The sequence below is a fragment of the Pelobates fuscus genome, chromosome 4 (assembly GCF_036172605.1).
Source record: "Pelobates fuscus isolate aPelFus1 chromosome 4, aPelFus1.pri, whole genome shotgun sequence".
Lineage (NCBI taxonomy): Eukaryota > Metazoa > Chordata > Amphibia > Anura > Pelobatidae > Pelobates > Pelobates fuscus.
Window position 1 is genome coordinate 376691485 of NC_086320.1, and position 20703 is coordinate 376712187.

At 40.8% G+C, this 20703-nt stretch overlaps 1 protein-coding gene across 1 annotated transcript in view; it reads left to right on the plus strand.

Annotated features, from left to right (window-relative positions):
• The first annotated feature begins 384 nt into the window (after nucleotides 1-384).
• The window catches only part of WNT3A (Wnt family member 3A), a 75000-nt gene continuing 54681 nt past the window's right edge, over nucleotides 385-20703 (plus strand). The window contains exon 1 of the mRNA XM_063452815.1: nucleotides 385-458. Coding sequence (XP_063308885.1) covers nucleotides 388-458 — 71 coding nt within the window. The 5' untranslated portion in view covers nucleotides 385-387. The remainder of the gene's footprint in view (nucleotides 459-20703) is intronic.

The following is a 20703-nucleotide window of genomic DNA, read 5'->3' on the forward strand; positions in this document are numbered from 1 at the left end:
TAATATTTGCCTTCTCAGCTTCTGTCTGAGCTAGGAAGCAGTCACCTCCCTCTGCTCTCTCTAAAAGGACACACAATCGTATAACCTGCTGGGTTGATCATCATTGTAAATAGATCTATAGATACACTACAACACTTTTTTCTTTAGATTTTTGCTTCCTCTATATATATATATATTTTATTTATTTTGTCATTTTTTTTTTGGTTCGGTTTGATTATTTTTTTTCCTCAAAAAGGTGTGGAAAGAAGAAAAAAAGGAGACAGCAATTCTATTTATTTATCATTATTATTATTATTATTATTATTATTATTATTAGTTTTTTGTTTTTTTACTTTTGTTTCAAAACAAATACAAAAACAAAACAAAAACAAACAAACTTTTCTGGAAATGGGCTATTTTGGATTTGTCCTGATCTTCTGTGGACTGAGCTACGTGATGGCTACTTACCCAATCTGGTGGTAAGTTTTTTATATTTACTTTATGAGAGAGTGTTTTGCTTAATGTGTTGTTTGTTTTTGTTTGCGGTGTTAAACGCATTCTAATGTGTTGGCAACAATTGCTGGATAAACCTTGTGGTTTCTTATTTCTAATCCAGAATACTCCTTGTGTCATGCACATTTTAACTCATCTCTAAGCAGGCAGCCTTCCACAATCCCTGTCCAAACACAGCTATATCTGTGTTTCCACATGTGGCTTACGCTTTTGAAAAATTACTGTCATTTTACCTGAGCAGGGCTTGGAGAGGGAGCTACCTGATATTAAGCTGTCTTGCACAGTACAGTGCTATCAGATGGCAATTTAAGTCATACCCTGCTTTGATCCCTACAAGAACAAACGAGGCTGATTGAATTAAGGAGATAAGATGCAAGCTGACATGTACACTTCAAGGTGGGTTTGAGTCAGTCAGGTGGAGGGCTAGGACACAGAATTTGAAGCAAACTATTTTCTTTGCTTGCTGTAAGGGATATACACACAAGCAGGTAAGACAAGATTGGACAGACTGCTGCAATACAGGAAGCACGGAATCTCTGTAACAATGTATTCAGAGATATGGCTGGATTACTGCACTGCAAGAGATACAGTTTTAAGACATGGATTGAGTCCAGATCTGAATGCACAGAGTCACACTCTGGATGTTTGTGGTGGGGAGACACATTGTACATTAATTCACAATAAATTAAAACTCAGTAGATTGAAATTTGTGGAGTATAGAAATATTTGCACAAAGCTTGCTTTTTGATTGATCAACGAACACATATATCTGACTTTATGGTGATTTATAAACATGTTGAATTTTAAAGAGTAAAATATTGCATTGGGATAAATGGAAAAAAAAAATAAAAAAAAAAATATATATATATATGTATTGCAGTATCATATCATTCTGTCTATGTCTTACTTCATGTATGTGGGTGTGTGGTATCAATGTGTGTGTTTCCTTATAAGTTTAATTTTATTATTTTGTATCTGTATGAGAGAATCTTTGTGTCTATTTATATGTAAAGATAGGAAACATGAGAATTCACTTATTTCATAGATGGGCAATACCTGTCTATCTATTTATCAATATATCCCAAATTCAGCTTCTATATATTTAGTAGTCAGTGCAATGCAAATGATCTGTAAACTGCAGATCTATAGAGATTAAAATGACAATTACATAACACACATCATTTTAGGTGTGTATTTAAATGGATAGATCGACAGGTGGAAGATTTAAAGGAAGCTGATGTTTAGATGAGTGTGTATCTATCTATCTATCTATCTATCTATCTATCTATCATATTGTATGATTTGCTGATTACCTATTTAAATAATAAAAGTGTTGAGGTCTTTCTACTTTTTCAATCAAGCCATTTTTTTTCTGGCTAGGTAACTATAGTAATATTTCTGAGATTCCTGCACATGTATTGAAAAAAACTAAATAAATAAAATATTCTTACTAATAACATTTAGTAAAAACATTTTTTTATTATTATTTTGTATAGTGGTTTATAGTAGTTAATAGCACTAGAGTGAGCAGGGAATTAAAGTATCCAGGCACTAAATGTGAGATCTGAATGATGTGTCACAAACACAGGCTACACTCACTAGTAGAATTCACGTATTGCTTGAGAAGTCACTTATCTGAATTCCCCACCTTATATAGTAAAGGAATTCCCTCATTGATTGGAGGACAAGGGGAGCATTGGTGAGGGCGTCAGATCATTGGTGAGGGGGTCAGATAATTGCTGAGGGGGTCAGATCATTGGGAGAGGGTCAGATCATTGGTGAGGGGGTCAGATCATTGGTGAGGGGGTCAGATGGTTTGTTGGTGAGATGTATTGACTTGGGGTGCAGACCAGTGTTATAAAAATGATATAGAATGTGGGTGTGCTATAAATGTTGGGTGCACTCAATCACTGTGAATGCCAGGTTTCTAGAAATTGGGAGAATGTGGGTGATCGGTATTAAGATTAAGGTAACTGTGGTCCCTGTGAACGCCAGGGTTGTATTAGCCAGATTGACTGATTGACTCTAGTCCTCCTGGTTGTAAAATATTATAGAATGTGGGTGAGCATTGAGATTGGGATGCAGCCTGTCATGGTTAGCCCCATGTTTTCTATAAATTATGAGGAATGTGGGTGAGTATTGAGGTTGTGATGCAGCCTGTCATGGTGGGCTGCATGCTATCTATAAATGATGAGGAATGTGGGTGAGCATAGAGATTGGGATGCAGCCTGTCATGGTGGGTCGCATGTTTCTATAAATGATGAGGAATATGGGTGAGCATTGAGGTTGGGATGCAGCCTGTCATGGTGGGCCGCATGTTATCTATAAATGATGAGGAATATGGGTGAGCATTGAGGTTGGGATACAGCCTGTCATGGTTGGCCCCATGTTTCTATAAATGATGAGGAATGTGGGTGAGCATTGAGGTTGGGATGCAGCCTGTCATGGTTGGCCCCATGTTTTCTATAAATGATGAGGAATGTGGGTGAGCATAGAGATTGGGATGCAGCCTGTCATGGTGGGTCGCATGTTTCTATAAATGATGAAGAATATGGGTGAGCATTGAGGTTGGGATGCAGCCTGTCATGGTGGGCCGCATGTTATCTATAAATGATGAGGAATATGGGTGAGCATTGAGGTTGGGATGCAGCCTGTCATGGTTGGCCCCATGTTTCTATAAATGATGAGGAATGTGGGTGAGCATTGAGGTTGGGATGCAGCCTGTCATGGTTGGCCCCATGTTTCTATAAATGATGAGGAATGTGGGTGAGCATTGAGGTTGGGATGCAGCCTGTCATGGTTGGCCCCATGTTTTCTATAAATGATGAGGAATGTGGGTGAGCTTTAGAAAGTTACTGTGATCCATATTGCAGTGTATATGAGATGGGAAGTGGGTGAATTGTTATACATAGTGTTGTAGTATACTATAGAAGATGGGTAAGCTGTATGAGGTTAGGTTAGATGTAGTCACTGGGATTCTCATTATATATAAACGAGATAGGAAGTGGATGGTGGTATGAGATTAGGGTTCAATAAGTCAAAGCAGGATTGTAGAAATGAGATAGAATGTGGCTGAGCTATTAGTTAGGGCACAGAGAGTCAGCTGGCTCTACATCCCTGTATATTAGAGGTGTAATGTGTATGAGCTAGGAGGTTAGGGTGCAGTCAGTGTGATCCCCAGGGTTATATCATTCAGATAGAATGTGGCTGAGCTATTAGTTAGGGCACAGAGAGTCAGCTGGCTCTACACCCCTGTATATTAGAGGTATAATGTGTATGAGCTAGGAGGTTAGGGTGCAGTCAGTGTGATCCCCAGGGTTACATCATTCAGATAGAATGTTGGTGGAATGACGTCCATAAGGTTAGGATGCAGGCAGTCAGTAGGATTTTTGGGATAATAAGGCCTTAATAAGTGAATAGAGGAAAATATATGTTATTTATGACTCAGTACACTACCACACCAGGAAGAGTGTATTTGTAAAACATTTGCCTCTGTGAGAGTATGTGTAATATGAATGACTATCTCCAGAAAGACTCAGGTGTTAAGCAGTGTTTGGGTACAAGCTATATCTATAATTATGAAGCGACCGCAAAGGGAACTATATTAATGGAACCAGATAGATAGATATATAGACAGACAGACAGACAGACAAATAGATAGATAGACAGACAGACAGACAAATAGATAGATATATAGACAGACAGACAGACAGACAAATAGATAGATAGATAGATAGATTGATTGATAGAAAAAGTAACCATTTGAATATATAACACAGTTTAGAAGTTAACGTGGGTAAAATAAATAAAGGGTGGGTGGCCACTGAGAGGGAGGGTTGTCAATGAGCAGGAGGTGCTGTGATGTGAACCAACAAGGAACGTCAGATATAGTGTGATAGATGGTAAAACAGGGGTTAGGGTGGGAACGAAACACAGTTATGTGTGTGTATTTGGCGTTGTTACATATAGACATACACGCTGTTGAGATAGTGGATTATGTACATTAACATGTAAAAAAAAGTCTTCCTAATCCTTGTTAGATGCATATGTACAAAATCTGTAAAATATGAACATGTATCTCATTAGCATAGTGTATATTACTTAAATAGACATTCATAAACTTTAGTCAATTATTTACAGTCATATATATTAGAATATCCAGAACGTTATGTTTAAAATGATAATAAAATAGCAATGTGGGTCACTAAGAAGCAAATCTATAATCAGAGGAATCCAATGTATCCCCTCCAAACTATTAACTTATAGACAGAATCCAAAGTATCCCCACCAAACTATTAACCTATAGACAGAATCCAATGTATCCCCACCAAACTATTAACCTATAGACTGAATCCAATGTATCCCCACCAAACTATTAACCTATAGACTGAATCCAATGTATCCCTCCAAACTATTAACCTATAGACAGAATCCAATGTATCCCCTCCAAACTATTAACCTATATACAGAATCCAATGTATCCCCTCCAAACTATTAACCTATAGACAGAATCCAATGTATCCCCTCCAAACTATTAACCTATAGACATAATCCAATGTATCCCCTCCAAACTATTAACCTATAGACAGAATCCAATGTATCCCCTCCAAACTATTAACCTATAGACAGAATCCGATGTATCCCCTCCAAACTATTAACCTATAGACTGAATCCAATGTATCCCTCCAAACTATTAACCTATAGACTGAATCCAATGTATCCCTCCAAACTATTAACTTATAGACAGAATCCAATGTATCCCCTCCAAACTATTAACTTATAGACAGAATCCAATGTATCCCCTCCAAACTATTAACCTATAGACGGAATCCAATGTATCCCCTCCAAACTATTAACCTATAGACAGAATCCAAAGTATCCCCTCCAAACTATTAACCGATAGACAGAATCCAATGTATCCCCTCCAAACTATTAACCTATAGACAGAATCCAATGTATCCCCTCCAAACTATTAACCTATAGACAGAATCCAATGTATCCCCTCCAAACTATTAACCTATAGACAGAATCCAATGTATCCCCTCCAAACTATTAACCTATAGACAGAATCCAATGTATCCCCTCCAAACTATTAACCTATAGACTGAATCCAATGTATCCCCACCAAACTATTAACCTATAGACTGAATCCAATGTATCCCTCCAAACTATTAACCTATAGACAGAATCCAATGTATCCCCTCCAAACTATTAACCTATAGACAGAATCCAATGTATCCCCTCCAAACTATTAACCTATAGACAGAATCCAATGTATCCCCTCCAAACTATTAACCTATAGACATAATCCAATGTATCCCCTCCAAACTATTAACCTATAGACAGAATCCAATGTATCCCCTCCAAACTATTAACCTATAGACAGAATCCGATGTATCCCCTCCAAACTATTAACCTATAGACTGAATCCAATGTATCCCTCCAAACTATTAACCTATAGACTGAATCCAATGTATCCCTCCAAACTATTAACTTATAGACAGAATCCAATGTATCCCCTCCAAACTATTAACTTATAGACAGAATCCAATGTATCCCCTCCAAACTATTAACCTATAGACGGAATCCAATGTATCCCCTCCAAACTATTAACCTATAGACAGAATCCAATGTATCCCCTCCAAACTATTAACCTATAGACAGAATCCAATGTATCCCCTCCAAACTATTAACCTATAGACGGAATCCAATGTATCCCCTCCAAACTATTAACCTATAGACTGAATCCAATGTATCCCCTCCAAACTATAAATCCATAGACTGAATCCAATGTATCCCCTCCAAACTATTAACCTATAGACTGAATCCAATGTATCCCCTCCAAACTATTAACCTATAGACTGAATCCAATGTATCCCCTCCAAACTATTAACCTATAGACTGAATCCAATGTATCCCCTCCAAACTATTAACCTATAGACGGAATCCAATGTATCCCCTCCAAACTATTAATCTATAGACGGAATCCAATGTATCCCCTCCAAACTATTAACCTATAGACATAATCCAATGTATCCCCTCCAAACTATTAACCTATAGACTGAATCAGATGTATCCCCTCCAAACTATTAACCTATAGACAGAATCTAATGTATCCCCTCCAAACTAATAACCTATAGACGGAATCCAATGTATCCCCTCCAAACTATTACCCTATAGACAGAATCCATTGTATCCCCTCCAAACTATTAACCTATAGACATAATCCAATGTATCCCCTCCAAACTATTAACCTATAGACAGAATCCGATGTATCCCCTCCAAACTATTAACCTATAGACAGAATCCAATGTATCCCCTCCGAACTATTAACCTATAGACTTAATGCAATGTATCCCCTCCAAACTATTAACCTATAGAGGGAACCTAATGTATCCCCTCCAAACTATTAACCTATAGAGGGAACCTAATGTATCCCCTCCAAACTATTAACCTATAGAGGGAACCTAATGTATCCCCTCCAAACTATTAATCTATAGACTGAATCCAATGTATCCCCTCCAAACTATTAACCTATAGAGGGAATCCAATGTATCCCCTACAAACTATTAACCTATAGAGGGAATCCAATGTATCCCCTCCAAACTATTAACCTATAGAGGGAATCCAATGTATCCCCTTCAAACTATTAATCCATAGACTGAATCCAATGTATCCCCTCCAAACTATTAACCTATAGAGGGAATCCAATGTATCCCCTACAAACTATTAATCTATAGACAGAATCCAATGCATCCCCTCCAAACTACAACCTATAGACAGAATTCAATGTATCCCCTGTGTACCCTGTGATGATGGAATTTGATGTATCTCTTGTGTAAATATATAGAGAGGGTACGTACTTTTACGTATAGTGTTAAAACCTGTTGGAAAGGATGATATAGAACAGTGAACTCGGAGATTCATTTTATTGTGAACTGCAACTTGTCCAAATTTCGGGCGATCAGGTGATCATTCGAATTTCCAAATGAAACGCACAATGGCTGAGCATGTGGTTATTATTTGTGATTCTGAATTCCACCACTGACACCAAAAAAGGAGATTATTGATTGGAAAAAAGATAAATACTGATTTTATTCACAGATCAAGTGATATGTGACCAATACAAGAAAAAAAGAAGGACCCGTAAAAATCTACACATTATATATTAAATAAATATGTATTTCCCCCATTATTAGTTACTTTTTCTCTCTTGATCTGTCAACCAGAAGCCAGGAAAATGTTCTTATCCGTGTTCAGCAAAATAATGACACAATATTATATTATGTATATGTGTATACTGCAATACATTGATTCAACATTTTTACGCCCTTTTGGTTCATTTGATTTGTATCCCAAATCAGTTATTACCCCCATTTGTCTGTCCCGAAAATGTTTTAAATTTTTGGAATAAATGGTTTGACCGAAACAGATTTTGTCACCATCCGTAAGTTTTTAACCCCTTTGAAACCATCTGTGACTGATTTTCAAGGATATATTATTACAGCAAAGCCTTGAAATATTTTATGTTTTCTCAGAATTGTGAAGATAGTTCTAACGAATAATAATAATTCTAACAAAAAAAAACACAAAACTGTTGAGCCTTTGAGCGAAAGGCTTATATCAGAGGGAGTTCATTTTTAAGATGTTTTTTTTTTTAGATAATAATGGCTGACATTTTCTTGCTAAGTTTTTTTTTCAGAATTTGCTAAAAAAACAAACAAAAAACAAATAAAAGGTCCCCAAAAGTGGAAGCAGATTCCAATTACTCGTATCCCAAATCCTAGGGATCTTGTCTGCTTTGTATCTTGTTATAGAAACACACATTGCCGCTGTTGTTATACCTTTTGGATAAGAGGTGAGCCATGTGACTTAGTGAGAATTTAGTTATTGTTTGCGCAGTGTAATTATACACAGGAACAGAGTTATGGGGACATACAGGGGCTCGTGTTTTGGTAACAAACCTGACACAAGTAACTTGTTCTAGTCAGATGTTGCCCAAAATGGAATGTTTCACGAGTCACTGAGCAGTAAGTGGAGCCATGGTTTCATTGGAAGCCATACTTTATACACAAAAGAAACATGTCCTGTAAGAGACAGGGTGAGGTTAGGCAGAGAGGGAGAGAGATATCCCAGGTTGTCAGAGAGGAAAAGTCACTTCAATTAGAACATAAAATGCAAATGCACTCTTGATAAGACAAGCAGAAAGAACACCGGGGCTGCAATCAATTAAACACCATCTTTTATTCACGGCTGTTGTACAGTTTATAATTACTAACGATTCCTGGGTTTCAGAAGGAAACACATTCCATCAAGACTGACATAAATATTCTCCTGTCACCCTGCAATACAAGTCTTTACTTTTCACCTGAAGAACAGAATCAGCAAAACGTAACCTAATAAAAAAGAAGAAACTTCAGCAGAGTACACGTGGATTCTAAACGCTAACCTCAGGGGTTTATTCTTTAAACAGTGAACCGCACTAAAGCTCCCAACTGCCTGGATGGCAAATGTGAGATGTGGAGGGGTTTGGCCCAACATTCCCCTGCATCTCATTGGCACTCTGTGTCCTTCTCTTGCTCCCTCACTGGCATATTCAATCTCTTCCTCTCCGTTGGCATATTTTCTTCATCCTTCAAGCATGAAACTGTAGCCCAGTTATAAAAGCTCAATCTTGACCCTAACTCCCCATCCAGCTACCTCCCTGCTACCATTTGTCTCCAAGATCCTTGAGACAGTTGTGTACGCAAGATGGACTGATTTCTTTGAATCCAGCTCTCTGCTCGACCTGCTCCAGTCCAGATTCCGTGCTCATCACTCTGCCGAAATGGTGCTGATCAAAGTATCCAATGGTTTATTTGCTGTCAAATCCAGTGATCTCTTCTGATTCTCATTGACATTTCTGCTACTTTCCAAACTGTTGATAATCAACAACTTCTTCTCATTCTCCGTAATCTCATTCTACAAGACTCTGCTCTTGCTTGGCTCTCCTCCTACCTCTACCAGTGCTCTTTTATGTTGATTTTTCTGGAACTTCCTCTCCTCCACAACCCCTCTCTGTCGTGTGTTGCCCAAGGTTTTGTCCTTGGTTTGCTATTATTCTCGATCTATACTGCCTCCCTTGGTAAACTCATCAGGCCCTTTGACTTCCAGTATAATTTCTATGTGGATGACACGCAAATCTGTCTGTCCTTTCCTGATCTCTCACTGTCCTTCTTTATTCTCTGACTTCTTCACTGCTATTTCTAAGTGGATGCTGTCCACTTCCTTAAAGTTAGCCTGTCCAAAAGAGAACTCATCTTTCCTCCCTCAATTGTTGCTACTCCTGTGTCTGTCTCCCTCCAAGTCAATGGGATTACCATCAGCTCAACTTCTCTAAACACCTTCTGGTCCTTTGCGTCCAACTCCTCTTGTTGCAAATGGGGAATTTGCTGGCACATTGTAATTAATAATAAAAAATAATAAAAGTATACTCAAGCACCATAACCACTACAACTTGCTGTATCCCGGCACACCAAATTGTAAACCATTAATGAACAGTTTGACTTCTTACCTGGGGTATGTTGGGTGTCACTCTCTGCCTTCACTACCAGACAACAGAAATCTAATAGATGTACCTGCATAGAAACTTCTGACTCTCCATCACTCCGGTGCTGGTAGTGGAGGCAGAAAGTGACTTCCTTACAGTGAGGTGGTGTGGTTGGTGGCACCGGGGCAAGCTGTAGTGGTTATGGTTCTTGGAGTATTTATTTAATTTATAGCAGCATCTTTTATCTGCATCATAACCTAAATATTGATTTAAAAAAAAAAAAAAAAAAAGAGTTAATGTTCTGTTTTGTAAAAAGGAAGCTTCATGGTTGTATTTTGTGTTTTTTCTTTACTTAAGCAGTACACCTTTAAGTGACCTTGCATGCTTGTTCTGATTGGTTTACTGTGCTTGTTAGCACTGGGGTTAGTAGCAGCCGTTCATCAGTCCATAATTCTGCAGTTTGGAAATTCTTGTGGCCATCCAGTGATATGCACAGCCACAATGAACATTAGCTTTCGGGCAGTTCATCGCTTGCATCTCGTGACATTCATTGTCTGCACAACACAACACACAAAGCAAACATTATGCAAATACGTGTCTGACACGCACAGGGTTAAAACTCTAAAACCCTTTTATCTCTTTTTATCCATTTGTTTTTGCAGTGTGTTGTTACATGGTTTTCAATATATTGTTTGGTCTTGATCTCAGTGTAATTAACCATTTGTTAATTACGGCCATTTAAATCTTTAACAATTAGCAGAGCTCTTGTGGCAAAGGGTTAATTAATTGAAGGTCCTATGAGGACATTTCATTTCTCCCGTGGTTTAACACCATAAAACTGTATCCATAGACTGGTTATAAATGATATTTAAGGTTCAGACTGATCATCCATTGAAGGACACCCCTTATTTTAGAATAATGATTGTTAAAATTCTAATATGGTTACTGTAGATATATGTCCCCATTAAACAACACTCAGAGTTAGGTACCCCAACTCCCATTTACTAAACTGCAAGTCAAGGATGAACTGAACATCATTTGCAAAATGAATAAATCTTCAATGGAACAAATACAAGAAAACATGTTTCTCTCTGTTGGTGACAAAGTCAACACAATTTTTTAAAGTGAAAGTGTATGGCAGTCTTATTTTAACTGGAGGTGAAATATGGTATAGAGCTGTGCTATAATATAGAGCTGTGTATTTAATATAGAGCTGTATTATGGTATAGAGCTGTATTATGATATAGAGCTGAGTTATGGTATAGAGCTGTGCTATAATATAGAGCTGTGTATTTAATATAGAGCTGTATTATGGTATAGAGCTGTGTTATGATATAGAGCTGAGTTATGGTATAGAGCTGTGTTATAATATAGAGCTGTGTTATGATATAGAGCTGTGTTGTAATATAGAGCTGTATTATGATATAGAGCTGAGTTATGGTATAGCGCTGTGTTATGATATAGAGCTGTGTTATGATATAGAGCTGAGTTATGGTATAGAGCTGTGTTATAATATAGAGCTGTGTTATGATATAGAGCTGTGTTATGATATAGAGCTGAGTTATGGTATAGAGCTGCGTTATGATATAGAGCTGTGTTATGATATAGAGCTGAGTTATGGTATAGAGCTGTGTTATGATATAGAGCTGTGTTATGATATAGAGCTGAGTTATGGTATAGAGCTGCGTTATGATATAGAGCTGAGTTATGGTATAGAGCTGTGTTATGATATAGAGCTGTGTTATGATATAGAGCTGAGTTATGGTATAGAGCTGTGTTATGATATAGAGCTGTGTTATGATATAGAGCTGAGTTATGGTATAGAGCTGTGTTATAATATAGAGCTGAGTTATGGTATAGAGCTGTGTTATAATATAGAGCTGTGTTATGATATAGAGCTGTGTTATGATATAGAGCTGAGTTATGGTATAGAGCTGCGTTATGATATAGAGCTGTGTTATGATATAGAGCTGAGTTATGGTATAGAGCTGTGTTATGATATAGAGCTGTGTTATGATATAGAGCTGAGTTATGGTATAGAGCTGCGTTATGATATAGAGCTGTGTTATGATATAGAGCTGAGTTATGGTATAGAGCTGTGTTATGGTATAGAGCTGAGTTATGGTATAGCGCTGTGTTATGATATAGAGCTGTGTTGTAATATAGAGCTGTATTATGATATAGAGCTGTGTTATGGTATAGAGCTGTATTATGATATAAAGCTGTGTTATGATATAGAGCTGTATTATGGTATAGAGTTGAGTTATGGTATAGAGCTGTGTTATGGTATAGAGGTGTATTATGATATAGAGCTGTGTTATGATATAGAGCTGTATTATGGTATAGAGCTGAGTTATGGTATAGAGCTCTGTTATGATATAGAGCTGTATGATGATATAGCGCTGTGTTATGATATAGAGCTGTGTTATGGTATGGAGCTGTGTTATGATATAGAGCTGAGTTATGGTATAGAGCTGTGTTATGATATAGAGCTGAGTTATGGTATAGAGCTGTGCTATGATATAGAGCTGTGTTATGGTATAGAGCTGTGTTATGATATAGAGCTGTGTTATGATATAGAACTGTATTATGGTATAGAGCTGAGTTATGGTATAGAGCTGTATTATGATATAGCGCTGTGTTATGATATAGAGCTGTGTTATGGTATAGAACTGTATTATGGTATAGAGCTGTGTTATAATATAGAGCTGAGTTATGGTATAGAGCTGTGTTATGGTATAGAGCTGTGTTATGATATAGAGCTGTATTATGATATAGAGCTGTATTATGGTATAGAGCTGTGTTATGGTATAAAGCTGTGCTATGATATAGAGCTAAGTTATGGTATAGAGCTGTGTTATGATATAGAGCTGTATTATGATATAGAGCTGAGTTATGATATAGAGCTGAGTTATGGTATAGAGCTGTGTTATGATATAGAGCTGTATTATGATATAGAGCTGTGTTATGGTATAGAGCTGAATTATGATATAGAGCTGTGTTATGCTATAGAGCTGCGTTATGGTATAGAGCTGCGTTATGGTATAGAGCTGTATTATGATATAGAGCTGAATTATGATATAGAGCTGCGTTATGGTATAGAGCTGCATTATGGTATAGAGCTGTGTTATGGTATAGCGCTGTATTATGGTATAGCGCTGTATTATGGTATAGCGCTGTGTTATAATATGGAACTGTGTTATGGTATAGCGCTGTGTTATAATATAGAGCTGTATTATGGTATAGAGCTGTATTATGGTATAGCGCTGTGTTATAATATGGAACTGTGTTATGGTAGAGCGCTGTGTTATAATATAGAGCTGTATTATGGTATAGAGCTGTATTATGGTATAGAGCTGTATTATGGTATAGAGCTGAGTTATGGTATAGAGCTGTATTATGGTATGGAGCTGTGTTATAATATGGAGCTGCGTTATGGTATAGAGCTGTATTATGATATAGAGCTGCATTATGGTATAGAGCTGCGTTATGGTATAGAGCTGTATTATGGTATAGAGCTGTATTATGGTATGGAGCTGTGTTAAAATATGGAGCTGCGTTATGGTATAGAGCTGTATTATGATATAGAGTTGCATTATGGTATAGAGCTGCGTTATGGTATAGAGCTGTATTATGGTATGGAGCTGTGTTAAAATATGGAGCTGCGTTATGGTATAGAGCTGTATTATGATATAGAGCTGCATTATGGTATAGAGCTGCGTTATGGTATAGAGCTGCGTTATGGTATAGAGCTGCATTATGGTGTAGAGCTGGAATATGGTATAGAGCTGTATTATGGTATGGAGCTGTGTTATAATATGGAGCTGCGTTATGGTATAGAGCTGTATTATGATATAGAGCTGCATTATGGTATAGAGCTGTATTATGGTATAGAGCTGTATTATGGTATAGAGCTGAGTTATGATATAGAGCTGTATTATGGTATGGAGCTGTGTTATAATATGGAGCTGAGTTATGGTATAGAGCTGTATTATGATATAGAGCTGCAATATGGTATAGAGCTGCGTTATGGTATAGAGCTGCATTATGGTATAGAGCTGCATTATGGTATAAAGCTGTATTATGGTATAGAGCTGTATAATGATATAGAGCTGCATTATGATATAGAGCTGCATTATGGTATAAAGCTGTATTATGGTATAGAGCTGTATTATGATATAGAGCTGCATTATGGTATAGAGCTGTATTATGGTATAGAGCTGTATTATGATATAGAGCTGCATTATGGTATAGAGCTGTATTATGGTATAGAGCTGTATTATGATATAGAGCTGCATTATGGTATAAAGCTGTATTATGGTATAGAGCTGTATAATGATATAGAGCTGCATTATGATATAGAGCTGTATTATGGTATAGAGCTGTATTATGATATAGAGCTGCATTATGGTATAGAGCTGTATTATGGTATAGAGCTGTATTATGATATAGAGCTGCATTATGGTATAGAGCTGTATTATGGTATAGAGCTGTATAATGATATAGAGCTGCATTATGATATAGAGCTGTATTATGGTATAGAGCTGTATTATGATATAGAGCTGCATTATGGTATAGAGCTGTATTATGGTATAGAGCTGTATTATGATATAGAGCTGCATTATGGTATAGAGCTTGTAACGGGACTGCAATATTAAATCCCCAGATCTCCGCTGGTATAGAAGGTAATATCCCAAATCCCCCAGTAACCAGAAGAAACACCATTCAGGGAGACAACTGCCAATTTAATAATGGCTCAAGGAGTTAACTGCCAACTGTCAACTTTTGAAAAATGTTCTTAAAGTGGTACATACATATTGAACTGAACAGATACAGGCATTTAAATAGCAGGGAGAAGGTTTAACTGAGGGCCCACAGGCAAATACATGAAAAATCCTTCACAATGGCCCCCCTTTTTCTCCCTGCTCCGGCAACTCGGTTGGACCTTTCCTGGTCCAATAGGGTTGACGGGTCTTTCCAAAGTTTTTAATCTGAGGCCAAGTTCGTTTGGCGCGACAGTCCATCAGCATTCTCGTTTTGCTTGCCTGGGCGATAATGAATAGTAAAGTCATAGGGCTGTAACGCCAGGCTCCAGCGCAGCAAACGGGCGTTATCCCCTGAGACCCGGTTGAGCCAAACTAGGGGATTGTGATCCGTGATGAGGGTGAAGGCCCGGCCATAGAGATAGGGTGTGAGTTTTTTGAGTGCCCATACCAAGGCCAAACACTCCTTCTCAATGGTGGCATAACTGACCTCCCTTGGCAACAACTTCCGACTCAGGTATGCCACCGGGTGCTCTCCCCCATCCTCTCCGATCTGGCTTAGTACTGCCCCCAGTCCAAACATTGAAGCGTCTGTGTGGACAATAAACCTTTTGTTAGGATCTGGGGTAACCAACACTGGAGCATTAACAAGAGCATTCTTTAGTGCTTGGAAAGCCACCTCGCATTCCGGGGACCACAGGACTTGTCGGGGTAACTTCTTTTTGGTCAGGTCGGTCAGGGGTTTGGCTAGGGCGCTATAGTCTGGTACAAAGCGTCTGTAATAGCCGGCTGTGCCCAAGAAAGCCATGACTTGTGTCTTGGTTTGGGGAGTGGGCCAATTGGCAACGGCCTCGATCTTAGCCGGCTCCGGCCGTTGCTTACCACATCCTACTCGGTGGCCCAAATATAGTACCTCCGCCATACCCAAATGACATTTGTCTGGTTTCAAGGTCAGCCCTGCCCCCTTTATCCTATCTAATACTACCCCTACATGTTCTAGGTGCGCTTCCCAGGTATCGCTATGGATGGCGATGTCATCCAGGTAGGCGCATGCGTAGTCCTGGAGACCTCCCAGTAATTGGTCCACCATCCGTTGGAAGGTGGCCGGGGCGTTCTTCATCCCGAATGGCATAACCCGGAATTGGTATAGGCCGAACGGGGTGATGAAGGCAGACTTGGGTATGGCATCTTCTGCTAGGGGAATCTGCCAATATCCCTTACATAGGTCAATTGTGGTCAGATACTTCCCTGCAGAGATACGGTCAAGCAGTTCGTCCATCCGCGGCATTGGATAGGCGTCAGAAACTGTTTTGTCGTTGAGTCGCCGGTAATCCACACAGAAGCGGGTTGTCCCGTCCTTCTTTGGTACTAGGACTACCGGCGAGGCCCAAGGACTTTCCGAGTGTTCTATTACCCCTAGCCGAAGCATCTCATCGATTTCCTTCCGCATCCCTTCTCGGACTGCTTCCGGAATACGGTAAGGGGGCTGCCTCAGGGGTGCTTGCCCTGGAGTCTCCACCTTGTGGACGGCTAGGAGTGTGTACCCAGGCTCCTGAGAGAATGTGGCCTGTTTGGTTTCTAGCAAGCGGACAGCTTGAGCCCTCTCTTGTGGTCCCAGCTGTTCGCCTAGTTGGACTTTCTCTATCTGGGTCCTCCCTTCGTTGCTGCCCAATAGGTCGGGAAGAGGTAGTGTCTCTGTGTCTTCCCCTGCTGGTGCACAGATAGCGGTCACTTCCTCTGCCCGTTCCTGATAGGCCTTAAGCATGTTGATGTGAAAGGTTTGCTTCACATCCTCATCCTCGCAGCTAGCTATGGTGTAGGTGGTGTCGCATATCTGCCCTATAACTTTGTAGGGGCCCTGCCAGGCGGCCTGGAGCTTGTCTGTTCGGACCGGTCTTAGCACCATGACTTTTTGGCCGATCTGAAAGCTCCGGTGCCTAGCCCGTCGGTCATACCATACCCTCTGACGCTGCTGGGCCGCCCGGAGGTTTCCCTGCACCGCCTGGGCGAGTTCCTCCATGCGGTCCCGCAGTTCCAGCACATAAGGTACAACCGGGGTCCCCTCAATCTCCGTCTGACCCTCCCAGTGGTCCTTGATAAGATCTAAAGGCCCCCTCACCCGCCTCCCATATAGGAGTTCGAAGGGTGAGAATCCGGTTGATTCCTGCGGCACCTCTCGGTAGGCAAAGAGAAGGTGTGGAAGGAACCGCTCCCAATCCTTGTACGCCCCCGTGAACGACTTCAACATTTGCTTTAGCGTCCCGTTGAAGCGTTCACACAGGCCATTAGTCTGGGGGTGGTATGGGGAACTAGTCAGGGATTTAACTCCACAGACTTTCCATATCTGCTGGGTTACCTCGGCCGTGAACTGTGTACCTTGGTCGGACAGTACCTCCTTGGGAAAGCCCACTCGGGAGAATATCCGGACTAGCGCATCTGCCACCGTCTCAGCCTGTATGTTAGAAAGGGCCACCGCTTCGGGGTAACGGGTGGCGTAATCTACCACTGTGAGGATATAACGTTTGCCGGAGCGGCTAGGTTGGGCCAAGGGTCCTATGATGTCCACGGCTACCCTCGTGAACGGTTCTTCAATTATGGGCATGGAGACCAGTTTAGCCTTTGGGTGGTCTCCCTTCTTACCTATGCGTTGACATATCTCGCACGTCTGGCAATACGCCCGGACGTCATCGGATACCCCAGGCCAGAAAAAGTTCTGGGTTACCCGATATCCCGTCCTGCGTATTCCCAAGTGTCCTGCCAGAGGAACGTCGTGCCCAATTCTCAATAACTCCCGCCGGTATTTCCGTGGAACTACCAGCTGGCGTTTTTGCCTAGGCCCAGGTGTGTTAACCCGTGTCTCAGTGAGCCTGTACAAGCGGCCTTTTTCCCAGATAAACTGTTCCTTCTCTAACCCCCCCATTCCCCGCCTGGCCTTCTCTCGATACTTTCTGAGGGAAGGGTCTCCGGTCACTTCCCGCCCAAAGTCTTCTGGGGTGTCCCAGGGAAGGGGTTCTATAGTCAGGGGTAGGTCGGGTTGGCTTACCTGGGTCTCAGTAGGAAGCGGGTGGCTCTCGGCAGCGCGACTTTGTGCTCTGGTGGTTACTGCGTGGGCCTCTTGAGCGGTGGTTGAGGCGAATGCCGAAGTCAGGGGCCCAATGTCATTGCCCAACACGACTTCAGAGGGTAAGTCTTTCATTACGCCCACTTGAACTTTGCCAGCTCCCGCACCCCAGTCCAGGTGTACTTGTGCGGTAGGAATGCGATACACTCCCCCCCCTGCCACTCTCACAGCAATTGATTTCCCCGGCTTCTCCGATGCGTTAATGAGATGTCGTTGTACTAGCGTGATGGTCGCACCACTGTCTCTTAATCCCCGTGCTGTCTTGCCGTTAACCATGACCAGTTGGCAATGGTGTTTCCGATTGTCTGTGACGGTGGATTGCACCATGAGGGCTTCGTAAAGGGTGCCCAATGGTTCTTCCTGACCCAGCTCCTTGGGACCCCAAGTCGAATCTACACAATGGGCTGCTGCTGGTGGTTGCTGGTACCCAGGTCGAGACCAATTTGACCTGGTGTGGTTGACCATGGGGCAATTCTGTCGGATGTGACCCAGCTGTCGGCACCGGAAGCAACGTAGCTCGCTGACATCCTGTCGTGGGTAGCGAGAGTTAGAAGTCACCGGTCGGTTAGGGGGTTGGTATCGGGCTGCTGGTGGGTGTGATGGCACTGAAGGTTTTGGAGGTTGTACCCGTGGTGCGACTTGGTTAGTTTTGCGAGTATCCGCATACTCATCCGCCAACTTGGCGGCCTCTGGTAGAGACAGGGGCCTGCGGTCTCTCACCCAGTCTTTGACATCCGCCTGGATATGGTTGTAAAACTGTTCCAGGAGTATCAGTTGCAAAATCTCCTCCGCGGTGGCGGCCTGGCTACTGTTAACCCAGTTCGAGGCCGACAGGGATAACTGGCATGCCCATTCCACGTAGGAATCTTTAGCGGTTTTGCGTGAGTCCCTGAACTTCTGTCGGTAGGACTCTGGGGTTACTGCATAACGGGCCAGGAGTGCTTCTTTAACCCTGGCGTAGCTATGGATCTCCTGTTCTGGTACAGCCCGGAAAGCATCAGAGGCTTTGCCTGACAGCTTTCCTGACAATATTGAAACCCATTCTTCCTTAGCTATCCGGTGCAGGTTACATTGCCGCTCAAAATCTGCTAAATAGTTATCAATCTCACAGTCTTTTTCGTCAAAAGCTTTAAAAGCGCTGAACGGAATTTTCCTTGTATCCGCTATGTTGTACTCACGGTTTGGGAAGTGTGCTGCTTCCTGCTGGACCGCTGCCAGTTTTAATTGTAGCTCTGCGTCTCTTTTTTGTTTAGCCTCCTCCGCTAAAAGGCTCATTACTTTCAGAATAATGTCAGCCGTTGGGTTCGGACCGAACCATGCTAGTTTCTCCCTCATTTCTTTGTTGGCTGGTGATTCCTCCTCCTGAATCACTGGTGTCTCCATCTCTTGTACAGCTGGCATTGCTGCAACCAAGTTCTCCTGGTCTAGCTCCATTAACTCTGCTATAATGACCTGCTTGGTTTTGTTGCTAGCAATCCTTCCACGAGCTTCCAGTAGCTCTTTCAGTGTATCTCTTTTAAGCAGGGTGTACCAGCCTTCCATTCACTGTTCCCAGTGTCTGCTTGGAAAGCTTGTTGTAACAGAAGTAGAAGGGAAAATCCCGCCGCTGCCAACCAGTTGTAACGGGACTGCAATATTAAATCCCCAGATCTCCGCTGGTATAGAAGGTAATATCCCAAATCCCCCAGTAACCAGAAGAAACACCATTCAGGGAGACAACTGCCAATTTAATAATGGCTCAAGGAGTTAACTGCCAACTGTCAACTTTTGAAAAATGTTCTTAAAGTGGTACATACATATTGAACTGAACAGATACAGGCATTTAAATAGCAGGGAGAAGGTTTAACTGAGGGCCCACAGGCAAATACATGAAAAATCCTTCACAGAGCTGTATTATGGTATAGAGCTGTATTATGGTATAGAGCTGTATTATGATATAGAGCTGCATTATGGTATAGAGCTGTATTATGGTATAGAGCTGTATAATGATATAGAGCTGCATTATGATATAGAGCTGTATTATGGTATAGAGCTGTATTATGATATAGAGCTGCATTATGGTATAGAGCTTGTAACGGGACTGCAATATTAAATCCCCAGATCTCCGCTGGTATAGAAGGTAATATCCCAAATCCCCCAGTAACCAGAAGAAACACCATTCAGGGAGACAACTGCCAATTTAATAATGGCTCAAGGAGTTAACTGCCAACTGTCAACTTTTGAAAAATGTTCTTAAAGTGGTACATACATATTGAACTGAACAGATACAGGCATTTAAATAGCAGGGAGAAGGTTTAACTGAGGGCCCACAGGCAAATACATGAAAAATCCTTCACAGAGCTGTATTATGGTATAGAGCTGGAATATGTTGACACTATATAAGCAATAATAAATATTGATACAAATGATGATCTGCTGTGCAGAGATGCCACAAGATACCCCCAAATCACATTGTACATCCCACTCTGCCTTTCTCACAGTCTGGTAGTAATGATTTTTTTACTTGTGCATGTGGTTGTAAAGTTTTAAATGAAGATTATCAAGAAAAAAACGAATGAATTGAACATATTTTGACGTTTTATCATGAAGCGTGGGCTGGTTGACCCACGTCGTGTAATGGGGCTGATTTAACATCTGTCTGGGTATTTTATGCAATTCCTGTAAAGTGACATTAAATACTCTAACGTCATTAGCCCCTTGGCAATGTCTTGGGTTGGGATCTCGCTAATCAGGTTTTAAAATTTGACGCAAATGTTTTTGCATTCAGATTAACTCAAACTATTTTAGATATGTCTGAT